The sequence below is a fragment of the Lepus europaeus genome, chromosome 8 (genome assembly GCF_033115175.1).
Source record: "Lepus europaeus isolate LE1 chromosome 8, mLepTim1.pri, whole genome shotgun sequence".
Taxonomy (NCBI): Eukaryota; Metazoa; Chordata; class Mammalia; order Lagomorpha; family Leporidae; genus Lepus; species Lepus europaeus.
In genome coordinates this window covers 88,864,621-88,882,709 of record NC_084834.1, presented here as the reverse complement: position 1 = coordinate 88,882,709, position 18,089 = coordinate 88,864,621, and the positions used below count along the sequence as shown (strand labels likewise).

The 18,089-nt window shown below is 41.1% G+C and overlaps 1 protein-coding gene across 5 annotated transcripts in view; it reads right to left on the bottom strand.

Moving 5' to 3' along the window:
* FAM13A (family with sequence similarity 13 member A) overlaps positions 1-18,089 on the bottom strand; it is a 359,592-nt gene that overhangs the window by 40,316 nt on the left and 301,187 nt on the right. For all 5 annotated transcript variants that reach the window (XM_062199865.1, XM_062199863.1, XM_062199866.1 and 2 more), the window contains one exon: positions 13,177-13,363. In XM_062199865.1, the coding sequence (XP_062055849.1) occupies positions 13,177-13,363 (187 nt within the window). The remainder of the gene's footprint in view (positions 1-13,176; positions 13,364-18,089) is intronic.

Here is an 18,089-nt window from a genome sequence, read left to right as displayed (position 1 = left end):
GGCAAAACCCACACTGTCAGAGAGCCAGGGTAGCTTAGAATTAGGATCAAGAAATCTGATCTTGAATCTAATCAGAAATTGATGTGACATTTACTAGTAACTTATTGATGTATATGTTTTTACATATACTGCCAATATGATTTGGGGTAATATGTTGCTTATACTTAAGCTGTAAAACATCCATACAAAGAAATAGAGTTCATTTAAAAAACTTTTCTATGATGTTTAATGCTATCTTTCAGTAAGCTAAGCTGAACAAAATAGAAGCAGGAAACTTACTTTGAGTGGTCTGTATGCTAAGCTGACCAAGTAGGCATAATGCTTACAGGTGGGCATATTTGTAGAGTTTTTACTGCCTCTGTGAATATGGCCAAAACTTTCTAAATATAACCCATGTAACTGAGAACAGAATAAGTAAGCCATCCCCATGAGGAAGAACATATAAGCAAACAAGAGAAAATTTTAATTAAATAGACTCAAAACACAGCTGCCTTGGAAACCTGGATCTGAATTTCGTTGAAAGAGATCCATAGAGGTACATTAAAAGGACATTAAGCATAACACACACATCCTGTGTCATCAAACTAGACCAACATATATTAAAGCAACATGCATTCAGCTACTTATTAATAAAATACCATTATGTAAACACTGCTAAAAATTTATTATAATTCACCATAATTCCATGAAATGAGCATTTATTTTTTAAAAAAATCCTTAAAATATAATTCAAGAAGAAAATCAATTTTTGACATGGTTTGTGAATGGACTATTTTCCTTTTATGTTGGTTTGGCCAACTTGTCTGGAATTCTGTTTGACACCCTGGACTCCATCAAAGAACCGAATCAAGAACACGGCATAACATAAAAGTCACCTCATCTGCTGCCTCCCAGGATGTGCATTTAGCAGGAAGCTGGATTGGAAGTGAGGTGGGACTTAGCCTAAGTGGTATAATATGGGATAAGGGTGTCCCAAGTGACAGCTTAACTTGTTATGACACAATGCCCACCCACAGGCTAGATAATTTTAGAATGGATCTGAGAAATAAAAATTATATATATAACAACATTCAATTATATTTATACCTGCCAAGACTGAGCAACAAGAGGCCTCCATAAAATGACTCCCATTACACCAAAACTTAATAACTCTCATTATCTGAATGTGACCTTCTTGACAAAGGATCTTCATTCCCACTGGTATCTTCAATAGAGTATCAGAAATTGTAGTGTAAGATCTTAGCATTAGGTTTTCCTGAAGCTCTGAAACATGAATTCTCAGGGAAACACAATCCTCTGTCTTCAGAACATTTCAGAAAAGAGGCAATGAAAATGGTACTTTTATAATTATATGTTGATTATTTTAGATGTGACAACCATTTTGAGCTTGAAGCTAATGAGTATTTAAAAAGGAGAGAGCAGAAAATAAACCATCATAGAATTATATAAATGTAGAGATATTTCTATTAAAAAATGTTAGAAGATGTTTTTTTTTTTCCCTAAGCAGAAGGAATCAATTCAGGCTTAGTTACATTACACAATAGGAATCTTTGCAAAAGCAGTTGTGAGACGTGACAAAGTTTAGCTGATCTCCAGGATTAAAACAAATATTAACTTCATCCATTCCCTCCCTTCTTTTTAATCTTTGATTCTTGTGTGTAAGAACGCCCCCCAACGACCTGAGTTTTCCCAGAGGCAACGCACAGAGGATGACTCTCAGTATTGCTCCGCAATTGCAACTGGCTGCTGTGGAATGTCCCGCTCTGATTTCCCCGGCGGCATGCGAGTACACGGTGTTCCTCAGCCGGGGTGTCTGGGCTGCACCTATGCATTTTGGAAACAGGGAGCCTTTGAACAGCAACTGGCAAAGCACCGCAGCTTTGTGGAACGAAACTGAGGAGGGCAGTGAAGATGTGCGAGTGCAGTGAAAAAACCATCTATTCCCACAGGCAAAAAATGCTTTACAAACTCTTAATTTTCAACCTTTGTCAAGGGATTGGGGGGAGAGATGAAGAAACAAATCAGTAATTCCCCCACCTCATTGAGATGGGGAAGGGGAAAATGTATCCAACACATAAAACAATGCTGAGACGTAGAATGCTCCCATTTGACGAGAAGCACACTTTTTGATTTTCCAAGGTGCTGTGGTTGCTGACAGCACTTGCCTTATGAGAAAAGAGTGACTCAAAGTCTTTTGAAGGTATTGAACGATTTAAAGTCCCAAACACAACTCTCTGTGTGGTAAAAGAGTGGTCCATTAATGTTTATATTTATTAAACACTGAAGTAATAGAATTCTTACAGAAATGCTTTATTGCAGAAACTTTTAATTACCTCTAAAAATTTAAAGTATTTTAAATAAAAGGTAATAGGCAATTTGAGAAAAAATACAAAGAACAGATTACGCTTTACCTATGAAATTGCTTTTGAATTATAATTTTTGACTTACTTATTTGAGAGGCAGAAAGAGAGACAAAGAGAACCTTCATTCACCAGTCCACTGCCCATAATGGTTGGGGGAGGGAGTGTGGAGTGTTAAACCAGATGTTGGGAGCTCAACTCGGGTCTCCCAGGTGAGTGACAGGAACCCAACCGCTTGAGTCATGACTGCTGCCTCCCAGAGTCGGCACCAGCAGGAAGCTGGAACTGAACCCAGGTCCTTTAGTGTGGGGAGCAGGCATTCGAACTTGCACCCTAACTGCTGGGGCAAATGCCTACCCAAAAACAGTCTTTTAAAAATCAGACACACCATAGTTTATAAACCATGAAACTCCAACTCGTATATGTACTACCAGTGAATTTCAAGACATAGATTCATGATAACATCATTTATTTTAATAGTTCCTGGGTGTCAGGAGAAACTGAATTTTAAAACCCACACTCCTTAATTATAAAAATAACCGCAAATCTGAAAGAGCAAATGCCCGGATAAAGCTAACTTCATATTTAACCCCTTTATTTTGAATCTTCCCCCACTTCACCTCATATTGGCATTGAGAGCTTAGGGCTCAAATCATTTCTGACCACTGACTGAAGTAGCACTTGAAAACACTTGCAGCAAAGACCAATTTATCTTCTAAAACATTACATGCTGACCATGCCTTTAAAGAGGGGACACACACACACACACACACACAATGTCCTTCTCTTAATATATAAACAGCTCAGTCTGCAGCTGCAGGAACACTGTTAGTCAAAACAGGTTCCTTACTCTAACCTTGAGCTGTCAGAAAAGGAAACGAACGGCTTTGGCCTCATTAACAAGGGATTAATGACAGGTTTGAATTCCTTTGTGTTCCCTCTTTACATTTTATGCTTTATGGCTTAAAGCTGTATAAGTTAAACTATACTCAAAAAGCATTACTAGTGTCATAAGTGAAGCCTGTGGAAGCACTTGCCACATCCACCCAAACCCATTCTACATTTCCTGCATAGTAACGAAGTAGCCACAACATATTTCTCAGCCTCTCCGGGGATTAGATAGGACTTCTCACTAACAGGGTTTGAGACGTGACATCTGTGGCTTCTTGGCCTGGCCAATCAACTTCCCTACCAAGGACTTTCCTCGGTGCCCAGCTCCACTTTCTGTGGGCAGGAGAGCAGATAAACTCCATGAGTGTGCACTGGATGCTCCTTGCTGAAGGTGACAGAGATACAGTTGGCCTGGTCCCTGAAATACTGCAAGGGGAGCACCTCCTCCTCCTCTCCCCGGCCCTGATCTCCTGCTGCCGATCGTCATGTGACAAGGAATTTCTACCATGTCTGAGACATTGAGTTTTGGGTCTTTGTGATGCACAAGTTACTCTAAGCTACATGGCGATGATTCATTAATTATTTTTCAACACATTTTTGGTGAGTGCTGACCACGCTGGGCCGTGGGGGTAGGATGATGGATGGCAGGCCACACAGGTACTTACCCTTGCTGCTATGACTTCTGTGGTCAGAAGTCCATACCAGCCCAGCTATAGTTTGTTTTTTTGAAAACATTCAAAAATTTCATTTATTTTCACTTTACTTGAAAGACAAAGAGACTGAGAAATCTTCTACCCACTAGTTCACTATAGAAATGCCTGTGATGACAGGCCACGCCTAAGCCAGGAGCCCAGAACCCAATCCAGGTTTCCCACGTGAGTGGCAGGGGCTCAAGAACTTGAGCCATCACTCACTCACTGCCTCCCAGGGTGTGCATTAGTAGGAAGCTGGCAGGAAGCAGAGCTAGGACTTCAATCAGGCACTCTGATACAAGATGCAGGCATCCCAAGTGGCATCTTTACCACTGAGCCAAATGCCCTCCTCCAACTTAGTTTGCTTCTACTACTTCCAGTTCTATGATAGGGTCTATTTGAATAGTAACATGAAACATCAGTTGACAAAACAAAGAATTCAAAGAGGACAGCACATTTTTTTTTCCTTACTCAATAGTACATAAAGGAAAGAAATCTTTGATGTGTGTAGAAACACGGTGAGATGGTGAGCTGGATCTAGTTAGGATAGTATTCGTTGTTGTTCTTCTTTTTTTAAAGATTTATTTATTTGAAAGCCATAGTTGCAGGGAGAGACAGATGGAACGACAGATAGATCTTCCATCTTCTGGTTCACTCCCCAGATGGCCACAATGGCAGGGGCTGGGCCAGACCAAAGCGAGGAATCAAGAGCCTCATCTTGGGCTCTTGCAGAGGCCAAGCACTTGGAACATCTTCCCCTGCTTTTCCCAGGCCATAAACAGGGAGCTGGATCAGAAGTGGAACAGCTAGGACTTGAACTTGTGCCCGTATGGGATGTTGGCACTGTAGGCTGTGGTTTAACCCACTGTGCCATGACAAAGGTCGTAAGAGTATTCACTATTCTTAGATGAAAGGCAATTTGTAGCTAAAACATGGGCACAGACTTTTGGTGTTATGTGAAGGAGGATATGGGGGAAAACTTCAAGTTCCTCAAGAGATGGCCATTAGATTAGAGTGATTTGTGATCAAACCATTCCACCTGTCCAATAGGCCCCACCTCCCATCACTTGCTCTAGAGTACTGTTCCTGTAGTGGAACCCTCTATCTTGCTTCATCATTTCCTCCTTATTTAGTGTATCTTATACAGATATTCTATAATATTGCCGGTTTTTGAAACCCTCCCATAATCTTGCATTCTCTCCAGCCGCTGTCTCAGTTTTCTTCACTTCTATAGAGCAAAACCTGGTTTAAGGCTTTTCACATTTGTTGTAACTGATTAATCTCCTCCTATTATTTCTTGAACCCATCAAACCAGGTATTTCCTTCTTATTTCTACTAAACTACCCCCCATCAAGGCAACTGTGAGCTAGATAACATATGTGAAATGATCACTCACCTAGTACTCCAATTTCTCTATTCTGATCTTCTGTTGACTCAAATCATGCCCTCATTGGAAATGCCTGTACTGGAAATTACTAGCTGCACCATCTTAGTGTCTTGCTGGTAACTTCTTTCCTGCTACATCTGAATGTTGGTATGGCTCAGGACTCAGGCCTTGGATCTCTGTTGTTTTGCTATTTAATCCCTACGCGTCAGTTCATCTGGCCTGAAGGCTTTACACGTCAACTAGATGCTTAAGACTTCCAAAACAATGAAACCCAGTCATTTGCAACAAGATGGAGGAATCTGGAAGACATCATGCTGAGTGAAATAAGCCAGTCCCAAAGGGACAAATATCATATGTTCTCCCTGATTGGCGACAACTGAGCACCAAAGGGGAAACCTGTTGAAGTGAATTGGACACTATGAGAAACAGTGACTTGATCAGCTCTTGTCCTGACTGCTGATGTACAATGTAATACTTTATCAATTATAGTATTTTTTTTTGTTCTAGTACTATTGTTTGAACTCTGTAATTAACACACAATTATTCTTAGGTGTTTAAATTTTAACTGAAAAGTGATCCTTGTTAAATATAAGAGTGGGAAAAAGAGAGGGAAGAGATGTACAATTTGGGACATGCTCAATCAGACTTGCCCCAAATGGTGGAGTTAGAAACGTGCCAGGGGATTCCAATACAATCCCATCAAGGTGGCATGTACCAATGCCATCTCACTAGTCCAAGTGATCAACTTCAGTTAACAACTGATCACACTAATAGGTCTAAGAGTCAAAGGGATCACACAAACAAGACAATTGTCTGCTAATACTAACTGATAGAACCAAATAGGGAGAGAACAATCCAACATGAGAAGCAGGGTACACAGCAGACTCATAGAATGGCAGATGTCCTAAATAACACTCTGGCCTTAGAATCAGCCCTTAAGGCATTCAGATCTGGCTCAAGAGCCCATTAGAGTATTTTAGGCTTGGAAAACCAAGACACTCTGAAAAAAAAAAAAAAAAAAAGACCTAAATGAAAGATCTCTGTGAGATCCCAGTGGAAAGAAGGGGGGCATCAAAGAAGGAGGTACCTTTCTCTGAAGTGAGGAGAGAACTTCCACTTTGACTATGACCCTGTCGAAATAAGATCAAAGTCGGTGAACCCTAAAGGCTTCCATAGCCTTGGCAACTCATGACTGGAGCCTAGGGAGATTACTGACACCATCAACAAGAGTGTCAAATTGTTAAGTCAGCAACAAGAGTCACTGTGTACTTACGTCTCATGTGGGATCTGTCCTTAATGTGTTGTCCAATGTGAAGTAATGCTATAACTAGTACTGAAACAGTATTTTTACACTTTGTGTTTCTGTGTGGGTGCAAACTGATGAAATCTTTACTTAGTATATACTGAATCGATCTTCCGTATATAAAGATAATTGAAAATGAAAAAAAAACTTGGTTTTAATTTGGAAATTGCATAGAAAATTAATTTCTAAAAAATATCATGTAGGATCTCTGACATTAATGTGCTGTACACTGTGATTTAATGCTATAACTAGTACTCCAACAGTATTTTTTTTCACTGTGTGTTGCTATATGGGGGCAAACTGTTGAAATCGTTACTTAATATATACTAAACTGATCTTCTGTATATAAAGAGAATTGAAAATGAATCTTGATGTGAATGGAAGGGGAGAGGGAGTGAGAAAGGGGAGGGTTGCGGGTGGGAGGGAAGTTATGGGGGGGGGGGAAGCCATTGTAACCCATAAGCTGTACTTTGGAAATTTATATTCATTAAATAAAAGTTTAAAAAAAAAAGACTTCCAAGTTTATTTATATCAATCAACTCTACTTTGAACTCCAGATTCATTTGTCTAACTGCCTACTTGACTTCTCTATGAAAAACATAGCAAAATGGAACTCTTGATCACTTCCCACATCTATTTTAGTCATGGCAACTCCATCCTTCTAGCTACTCTGGAACTTTTAAAGTCATCTTGTACCCCCTCCTTCTTTACACCCCACCCCCCCATCCAATCCATCAGAAAATCCTCTTGGCTTCACTTCAAAATATACCCATAGAATGACCATTTCTTACTACCTCTACTGCTCTACTGCTCTAAATCAGAATTGTCTCTTGCCTAGATTATGTTAGTTATTTTACTTAAATCCTGGTCCATCACTCACCACCTGTGTGCCATTCTTCTAACAGTTCTTCATTTTATTCAAGGCAAATGTCAAAGTCCTAAAAATGGCTGCATTGCCTTAAGCGATCAGGATCCCTGCCATGTCTGTGACCTCATCTCCTGCAATGCTCCTCTTTCAACTCTGTTCTAACCTCAACGGCCTCTTGCCTATCCTCAGAAGGCCAAGCCAGCTGCTACTTCTTTCTAGAAATTCTTTCCCCAGACACTCCAATGGCTCACTCACTCCCTTATCTCCTTCAGGTTCCAGTGCAAGTATGATTCTCAGTGTGCCCTGAGGAGCCTCTGGGCAGTATCAGTCCTTAGCCTCCTACCACTTCCTATCCTCTTCACTTGGCTCTATTTCTCATCATGGCAGGTACCACCCCATGATGGCACATTTACTTCTTCTCTGTCTCATCCCATGGGAATGTAAACCTCAGGAACACAGACTGTGGGTCAGTTTTGCTCACCATTGTGGGCTTAGTACCTAAAACAGTGCATGTCATATAGTTAATAGCTGTGTGATTAAAAGGCTGAATAATTTTAAGATGGCGGTTTGCACTGTTAGTCTTTGTTACATTATATTTCACATCACCCAGAAAATCACTGTGATGTAGCTTTTGACAGGAATTCCTGCTGAGCGGCATTCCACTGCAAACAAAGGTTGGGAATTGCTGTAGGAAGTGTTCTGTAGTGGCAGCTCAGAGGGTCTAGAGAGGGCATAGGATGGAGCTGTGGACCCATACTGGGTGGCTGCCTCTAGTCCAGACAAGTTGTAATAATGGTCTCAACAACCGAATGGCAATACAAAGGCAATACCAATTTCTAAAGTAGAATCAATGACATTTGGCACATGACTGGGATTATGGAAAGGCAAGGCTTAGAAAATGACTAAGGAGCTGATGTAAATGAATCAGATGGGGGTTGGTGGGGTTGGGTGTTTCAGTGAAAAAGACAGCAAAGAGATGAGTTAGGTTTTAGCATGCTGACTGTTAGCATGACTCCTCTCTGGGCTAAACTGCAGAGAGCTGCAATCAAATGTTGAACATGAAGCCACTTTGTGTGTGTGTGTAGGGGGTGACAATTGAAACCATGGAATTGGAGAAGCTCTCAAAGTTCTGATGGGAACGAGAGATGAGATAAAAATAACATTTCCATCCAAGCATGATTTATGGAAGATTGGCCAGTGAAGGATAGAGAGAAGAAGAAAATAGTCATTGTGGTGAGAGGTCAAGGCGAGGTCAGTGCCACAAAGGCCAGTGGAGACAGAGCTCTGAGAACATCACAAGAACTTGAGGAGGCCAAGGATCACAGAGATGTCATAGCACAGGGGTCTGAGAAGGCCAGCAGCAACATGGAGAAAGCAGTCTGCAGAGACGTGGGGTCACAGTCTGGACTGCAAGGCTTGATCAGCAAGGACAAACAGAAATGAAACTTTCAAGAGCAGGCTATTCAAAATAATTGACGGCAAAGTGAGTGAGAGACTAGACCTCACAGCAGAGCGAGCAGAAATGGGCCTACATGTTCAGTTCTATCATTTTGTTAAAAACACATTTCGTTGCATTTAAGCCTCAAAAAGACCCCATAATGAGATACTAACATTCCCTTTTTACAGAGGAAGTAACTGAGGCTAAGTAACATGTCCACTTACTGTGGCTGTGAAGTGGTAAAGCTGGAATCGAAATTCAGGTATGATTAAAGAGACCTGCCTCTTTCCTTGAACCTTGCCTAATAGTACAGAGGGCGTACGTGAGATTAAGTGGAATTGTTGGTAAATTACAGTTACTTGACTTTGTTTTTCACATGCTGAATGTAATGTTTACCTTAGTGTTAGTATAATCACATAGAATATATGTGGAAAACAGAGGAAAGAGTAATGAACGACATCTAATACTACAACCACAACCTTAATTAAATCACATGCTTGGAGGTTTACAGTTGTCTCCAGCATTCATGGGGGACTGCTTCCAGGATCTCTTGTAGATATCAAAATCCACAAGTGCTCAGATTCCTTGTATCAAACAGCATAGTATTTGCATATAACCTGCACAATCCTCCTGCATACTTTACATCACCTCCAGATTACTACAATACCTAACTCAATTGAAATGTTGTGCAAACACTTGGGATATGGTAGTGTTTAGAGAACAAATACAGGAAAGAAAAAAAGGTCTGTACATTTTCAGTACAGATGCAATCATTTTCTAATATTTCTCAATCTGTGGTTGGTTGAATTCATGGATGCAAAGCACACAGAAACACTGTATTTCCTTTAGTCTTTTTATGTAGGATTGTTACAGATATAAAAATACATATATATGTAATATAGATATTGCTTTAAAACCTACTTTTTCTCTTTTTTTAATTTGAGAGGAAAGGAGACAGACAGAGGACAGAAAACTCTAATCTACTGGTTCACTCCCCAAATGCCTACAACTGCTTGGGGATGGACTGGGACTAGGGCTGGAGCCAAGAGCCAGGAACTCCATCCAGATCTTCCACATGGATAGCAGGGCTCCAGTTACTTGAGATATCACCTCCCATCTCCCAAGGTCTGCATTATCAGGAACTGGAGTTGGGAATCAAACCCAGGCACTTCAATACAGGGCACAGGCATTTTGCAGATAAAGAGACTTTTCCAAGGCCAATGGAAATGAACCGAAAGAGAAGCAGCAATAAAATGTGTGAGTGTGTGTATGCATTTGTTTGTATATTTATGTGTGGGATAGTATGTGTGGGATATTAAATGTGGGATATTACGTGTGGGACATTATGTGTGGGATAGCTGGGAAGATGGACATAGAAGACAGAATTTCCAAAGACTACTTTTCACCTGGAGTTAACTTCAGACTAGAAAAAGCCCTCTACCATTTGCAGAGGTGGCAGAATACAATGGGCAGAGCTCTAGAGGAGTTTCAACAGGGGAGGGGAGTGTTGAAAAACAAGCCACTAGCTTGGCTCTCCAAAATGAAGCAAGCGCTAAGTTTTCTTCTCGGAGAAACAGAAGACACAGGCATAAGCTAGGAGCTAGGACCACGGCAGTGCTTAGAGATGAAGCAGAGCAATCTAACATTCTAGCTGGCACCTCGCTACCCCGGCTCCTTTTCAATGAATTTTTAAAAATTTAGTAGACTCAAAAAAACTGTCCATAGTTATAGGGTCACCTGTGGTGTTTTGATAAAAATATTTTATATACTGTGGCAGGCTCATTATCTGGAATCTCAGTGTCTGTTGGTCATGATATCCTTGAGAGGCAAAAGGACCAAGGTAAGAACGTCTAGATAATTCCACCTTCAGAGGCACCAAATCTGCAAGATGCGGCCTTATGTCTGCATCCTATTCTCCCTCTTTGGCTGTGCTGTGGGTGAGCAGGATCACTATGCGACCTGTCTGGTCACTCTCCTCCAATTTTCCCTTGAGAATGGCTTTTGCACTAACTTTCTACCAATACAGTGAGCTATGGTCTGCTGATTTCAATGGTCCTACTTCCAGTCTTCTATTGACTTCGAATTTGCCCTTCTTCCTCTTTGAGATACTTACTTGGCTTCCAGACCTCAAATTCACCTGTCTTTCTTCTACTTTTCTGGCTTGTCTTCTGCTGGCTTCTCATCTCCCTATCCTCTAAACATAGGCAAGCCCCAGGGCCTACACTCATCTACACCTGCTCCCTCCATGATCACCTGCCAAGAACTGGCCTTCAAGGTCATCTCTGATTATTAATACCCACTTTTGTATCACTAGCTGGGCCAACCTCCCTGAACTGTGGGCCCAGAAATCCAACTGACTCTCTGATATCTCCTTTTAGATATCTGACAGGCAGCTCAATCTAACAAGTCCAAAATGGAACCTAGGATATCATTTCCAAAACTTCTGTCTTCCTTATCTTGGTATACTAGAATGACCACTCTTCTAGATTCTGAGGCCAAAAATCCTTGACCCCTCCATTACCTTCATAACTCACTTATAATCTGCTAGAAAATCTTTACCAAGTCAATTGTCAAAATGCATCCAGAATCCATCTGCTTCTTATCTCCTACCTCATATCTCCTGTAATGCACAACTCCAAGAGGAATCACTCATGTTTCAGTTGATGGGAACAGTGACCCCTAGAGCAGAGCCTGTGAGGCCAGGTGTGCTGGCTCTGGTACCACCTTAATACAAACCATCATCATCCTAAACCTAAATTATCACAAGGGCTTCCTAGCTGGTCTTCTGCCCTTGCCCACTTACAGTCCATTCTCAAAATGGCAGTCACATCTATTTAAGTAACTCTGATCGCTATTGTACTGAGAACCTTCCAGTCTCATCCAGGGGCTTCTCTCTCACCCAGAATAAAGGCAGAGTCCTTACAATGATCTATGAGGACCTACCTAATCTGTTCCCCCTGCACTGAGATGGCCTCTTTTGCTTTGTTCCTTCTCTTCCAATCACAATGGTGCCCTTGTGGCTCCTTGAATGTTCCAGATAAATGACTGTCTCAGGACCTCTGCACTTGCACTTTCATCTGTATGGTTTTGTTCCTTACTTCTTCTAGGTCTTCACACTATAATCTCAAAAACCGGGGGAGGCCTCATCCAATCCCTCTATTAAAATTGCATCCCCTACCCCATTGCAATTCTTGCCCCAATCCCTGCTTTGATTTTCTTCTTAGTGGTTATAATAACCTAATTATATATTTGTATTAGTTATATACCTAATGTACATTCTGCTTTACTTGATTTCATCTTGATTAGAACATAAGTCGCACAAAAGCAGAAATCATTGACTGTTTTTCTCACTGCTGTATCCTCAAGTCCAAAATATTTCCTGGTACATAGAAGGCACGTAGTGATGTATAATTCTTCTGCCTTTCTTTCTCTCCCTGCTTTGTTTCTAGCCATAGAGACAAATGTTTGGTCAGAATGTAAAGACCTTGAAATGAGATAGGGACAGGTTTTGGAGGCAAATTGGAGAAAGTAAAATCAGAAGGTTCAAGACAAGTGGGAAGTTAGCAGGCACAGCTTAACTTCCAGGACGCTGTCTAGCCATCGCTGTACTCTGGGGCTCATTGCTTTATGGTTACCTCGGAAGCTTAGATTTTAAACTTTGCGGAATACGAGAGTTAGGAAAGATCTATGGGAGCACCCTCATTTTGCAAATGAGGAAGTTTTTCTTCTATATCCGTTGTGCTGGCAGAGTTTTAAATTATTTATTGCGACAAAGACAGGGTTCACTGAGCTCACTTAGGTTCACAAGTGACAAACACAATCCTGGAACACTGAAAGTGGAAATTGGGCTGGAGGTAGAGCCTCCTGCGTAAACAAAGGCCAACATGGAATTAGGGCTGCCCATCCAAATGTTTTTAAACATAGACCATGTCCACAGTTTTGCCAGTCAAATACATCCTAAGGAATCAAGATACTCTTGCACTTCTATTCTTAGCACCTAGAGAACTTGAGATACTATTCCCGGTGGAAAAAATTTATTGCTGGATTAAGTTGGCATCCAAGAGGATTTCAGACTGAGAAGCACATTCTTTTCAAGCTATTATGCCAAGTCTCAGACACGCAGTGGGTTTAAATTTCCTTGGCAGATAAGCAAATCACAGGCCAAATAAAGAACGAATAAAGTTAGTCTCATTCCTAAGTGGCCACAAGTCACCATTTTATAGAAACATTCACTTACCACAAGACCATCTTGATTTTCATTGAGCTCTGGAAGTTTAGTACTGGGTTTCTGTAGTTTGGGTTTCCTCCTTTCTCCGGCAGAACCCGAGGTACTTTCGCGTAATTTCTCCACTTCCTGAGTATTCAAGATACAATCATCGAGGTTGCTGAATCCCGAAGGAATATTTTCTTTGTTGATAAGCTCCCTTGAATTGAAGGGAAAAAACTGCTTAATTTTCTTTCCAAAAGATGAAAGGGATATTTAACGATACTCCCACCTGGGTCATATATCATAAATGGGAAGTCCAAAGAATGCTCAAAAGTTCCAGTTTGCATCTTTGATCAAAACGTGAGTGGAGTCCCACGCCTGAGGCTGCTTGGTGCCAAATAGAACCCCTTCAAAGAGAAATTACTCCTAGAGGCAAATTGGCAAGCACAGTTTCTACCAACGAACAGCTTTTGTCTTTTACCAAAAGTAGCTTATAGTCAAAGAGGGAGAACAGTGCAAATTTGTAATAAAAGTTTCCATTATTCACAGATGTGGGTGTGTGCATAGCAATATTTTAAATTAATGAAATATAAGGAGAAAAAATTGAAAAGAGAATATGATTTCTTCTCCAGAAGACACTACTGGTTTTCCCAGATGCTAAGACATTTTAGTAAATACACACGTGTTCATACTTAAATCTCACTGAATTAGATAATCTTGATCGAAATCATATGTAAGTAATAAAAATTATGGGATACAAAGCATTTAAATTGAATTATGGATTTGTCACTCCCCAGGACAAGGAGTTCTGAGAAGTAAGCTTATAATGTGCAAGTCTTTTATGACTTGGTTTTGGAAGTAGATATGAAAGTCATGATTATCAATTTTAATTCATTTAATGTTCTTAAAATAGTTTTAAGCATTTTAAACATTCCAGTTGGAAGTTTTTGAAAAATTAAATTGCTTAACAAACTTGTGAGTTTTTTTTTTCCTTTTGTATATCAAGGAGCAAATCAAACTTTCCGCAGAGCACTAAGGCCTGGTGATAAATACTTGAAGGAGACTTTACTCTCCCTCATGGTAGGACTGAGTTAATGTACCTCCTTAGACACCCAAAGCTATGCCTTGAATTAAATGAGTTCTAAAAAGTAAAAATAGATACCATTTCTTACTATGAACTCAACCATTCCCAAAAATGAAGGCTAACATTAACTATTTATTCTCTAATTTATATTCATGTCCTCAGGCAGGCAAAAGGGAGACAAAATTATGAATTAAATACAACCATAATATTTTCAAAGTTATACAAATCTTTGGTCATTTTAAACACTATATCCAATTTCATCTTATTATCTACAACTTTTTAATGTGAAAATATATATATTTTGTAAAATTATATAAAAGATTTATGTGGGGCCGAGCTGTGGTGTAGCAGGTAAAGCCACTGCCTGCAGTGCCAGCATCCCTTATGCATGCAGGTTTGAGTCTCGGCTGCTCCACTTCCAATCCAGCTTTCTGCTGTGGCCTGGGAAAGCAGTGGAAGATGGCACAGGTCCTTGGGCCCCTGCAACCGCGTGGGAGACCTGGAAGAAGCTCCTGGCTTTGGATCAGCGCTTCGCTGCGGCCATCTGGGGAGTGAAGCAGTGGATGGAAGACCTCTCTATCTCTCTTTCTCTGCTTCTGCCTCTCTGAAACTCTACTTTTCAAATACATAAATAAATTTCAGAAATAAAAGATTTACGCACACCTATAAGCAATATCCCAGGGGGCTAACATGCAAGCACATGCATTTGACACATGTTCAAGTTCTCCCCGCTATGCACTGAGAACAGTGTTTGCTGGTGACAGCTAGATGGGTTTGTTCTTAAACTCAAAATTACTTGTTTCACAATTTAAATTCTATCTTCCTACCACTCCACACTTCTACATTTTTCACACCCTCAATGTAGGACTGTATTTGGAAATAGGGCTTTGAATGTGGTAATTAAGGTTAAATCGGGTCATAAGGCTGGGCACCTAACTCAACATGAGTGCTATCCTATTAGATGAGAGAGACATCAGAACAACAGGTGCACAGAGGAAAGGCCATTTGAGGACACAGAGAGAAGACAGCAGCCTCTAGAATAGTTTTAGGTAAATCATGTACATATTATACATATACAATATATATAAAACATATTAGCGATACAGAAATTTCCCACCCACTGGTTCACTCCTCAAATGTCCACAGACCAAAGCTGAAGCTTGGAGCCGGGAACTCAATCCAGGTCTCCCACATGGTTGCTAGTAACCCAATACACAGCCTCCCAGAGTCTGCATTGGCAGGAAGCTGGAGTCAGAAGCCAGAGTAGCTGCTGAAGCCAGGTAGGCTGACGGGAGATGAGGGGTGTCTTCACTGTTAGACCAAACACCTGCCCCAGGCCTCTCATATTAATTGCCCATGAGATTCTTTTCAGAGCGTCCTCCTCTAATTCCTCTGCGGAAATTTAATGTTCTAATAATACTAAACTACTTATTATCCTCCTAATGAATCATTGTTTTTTGCTTTGCAGTGGGATTTTAATATAGCATAGTTATGTAACAAAGAAACACTGAGGTCAATTTTCTAATTTATTGTGTTTTGGAAGACTAAAATTACTTTCACTTAATTTTTGCTTTCCTTTTAAAAATACTTATGACTGGGGTTGGCGCTGTAGTACAGCGGGTTAACGCCCTGGCCTGAAGTGCTGGCATCCCATACGGGCTCAGGTTTGAGTCCCGGCTGCACGTCTTCAGATCCAGCTCCCTGCTATGGCCTGGGAAAGCAGTGGAAGATGACCCAAGTCCTTGGGTTCCTGCACCCACGTGGGAGAACCTGAAGAGGCTCCTGGCTCCTGGCTTTGGATCGGTGTAGCTCTAGCCATTGTGACCACCTTAAAATGGCGATCATGGGCTTCAAGGCTATTTTTATTTTTAAATCTTTTTAAAGATTTATTTATTTGTTTGAAAGTCAGAGTGTCAGAGAGAGAGAGAGAGAGAGAGAGGTAGTGAGAGAGAGAGAGGTAGAGAGGTAGAGAGAGAGAGAGAGAGAGAGGAAGAAACAGAGAGAAAGAGATCTTCCATCCACTATTTTACTCCCCATATAGCTGCAATAGCTGGGGCTTGGCAGTCTGAAGCCAGGAGCCTGGAACTCCATCCAGGTCTCCCACGTGGGTGGCAGGGGTCCAAGTACTCGGGACATTTGCTGCTTTTCCAGGCATACAAGCAAGGAGCTGGATCGGAAGTGTCACAGGTGGTGGCTTAACCCACTCCACTCCAATGCTAGCCCCAAGGCTATTTTCAAATTGGTTGCAATTCTAAGTTGGTAGAGGCAAAATAGATATGATACAAATGAACTTCTGTTTTTCAAAACACTTTCTATTCATTCCATAAGGTTGATCATTTTGTATTCAAGTCTAGTTTAGTCATTTCTAAAGCAAAGCCACAGGAAAACTGTAGAAATAAATCAACAACGCAGGAGCATATGCTATGGAAAACTCATTTCCTATAGCCTGTAACAAACGTTCTTGACCTTCTCATGATTTATAACACTAAGCAACTGTCCTGAGGATATTAGAAAGGACTTTGATGGTGGCATTTCAAAATCCCTGAAAGGAAGAAGGTTGAAAGAGGGATCTGAGACCAAAGGGGAGATGCTGGAAGAATCAGCCAACTGGAAGAGTATGAAGAACAAGGAGGTAAGAGGAAAGGAACAGAACTGTAGGGTGAGAGAAAGGAGCAGCACCAGCATCAAGGTGAGGAGAGCGAGGTTGGAGGGAGGGGTAACTGACTTGTGGCCAAAGCCGATTCAGGCAAAACTAGTAGATTGGGAGCCTGGAGAGATAAAGACCTTGCTCCTCCATGCAAGGGGGCCTTGGATTGAAGATGTGACTATGACCTTGCATTTCATGTCAGGAGTGGGGGGCCTCGTGACTGGGAGGGTGATGCAAACAAGCAGCATCTTACAGGGGCTTCCGAGGGCCTAGGCCATGTACCAGGGAACACAGTATGGTGAGACAGCTGTTAAGCTATTCCACTGCACAAAGAAGTATCTTAACAGTGTGTACCCAGGATTCTCTTCCTCATCTAGCTGTCACTTGTCCAGGATGAGAGAGCAGTGAAGAGCATACCAGAGAAGAAAATCTAAGAGACAGACTAGAGGGCCGTGTGTGTAGTGTTAGAGGATCATGCAGTTTCTACCAGTCTCCGTCTCTCTCTGTTCCCCTCATGTTGTTAACAGGAACGATCAAGATAATTTATGCTACAAATATCTCCAGACATGGAAAACTCTATGTTCAAATTCCGCAAGGGAGTCAGGGTGAGCCTATGTTTTGTATTTCTGGGCTTTTGCCCGTGCATTGCCACCATCTCGCTGTGTTCTTACTATCAGGCTCACAACCGCCTCCCATCCCCCCATCCCCCCAGGACCATTCCTTCGTCCAAAGACAAGGGAGAACTGAACGTGCTGACATGCTGAGGATACTCTAAATGTGTAGGCTGTTGCTACATGCTGGTCAGTAAAAATGTGGCAGCACAGACAGTGTTAACTGAATAACTGTACTTGCTGTATAACGAAATACAGAGAACACACTAATAAATTATTCCCTTCCTGATGCTTTCGATAAACCTCAATCAGTAGCTAATGTTAAGCATAAATATCTCCTGTATCATAATATACCTATTTTATAAATGGAATATTACAACTACCCCTCTGATCTACCTCTTTTTTGAAGTACTGCAAATGCCACTTGTAATGTCAGTGGCTTCTGTCACTGCTCTTGCTTTATTTCTAAAACTATACTTGTTAGTACAGCCCTCAACCATCTCAGTGATGGGGAGCATGAAGTTATACTATTTCTAGTCCATGTTTTTCTTCTGCAAAAAAAACATGCCTTTTTTCCCCATAAAGATTTTGAAGTAGATTA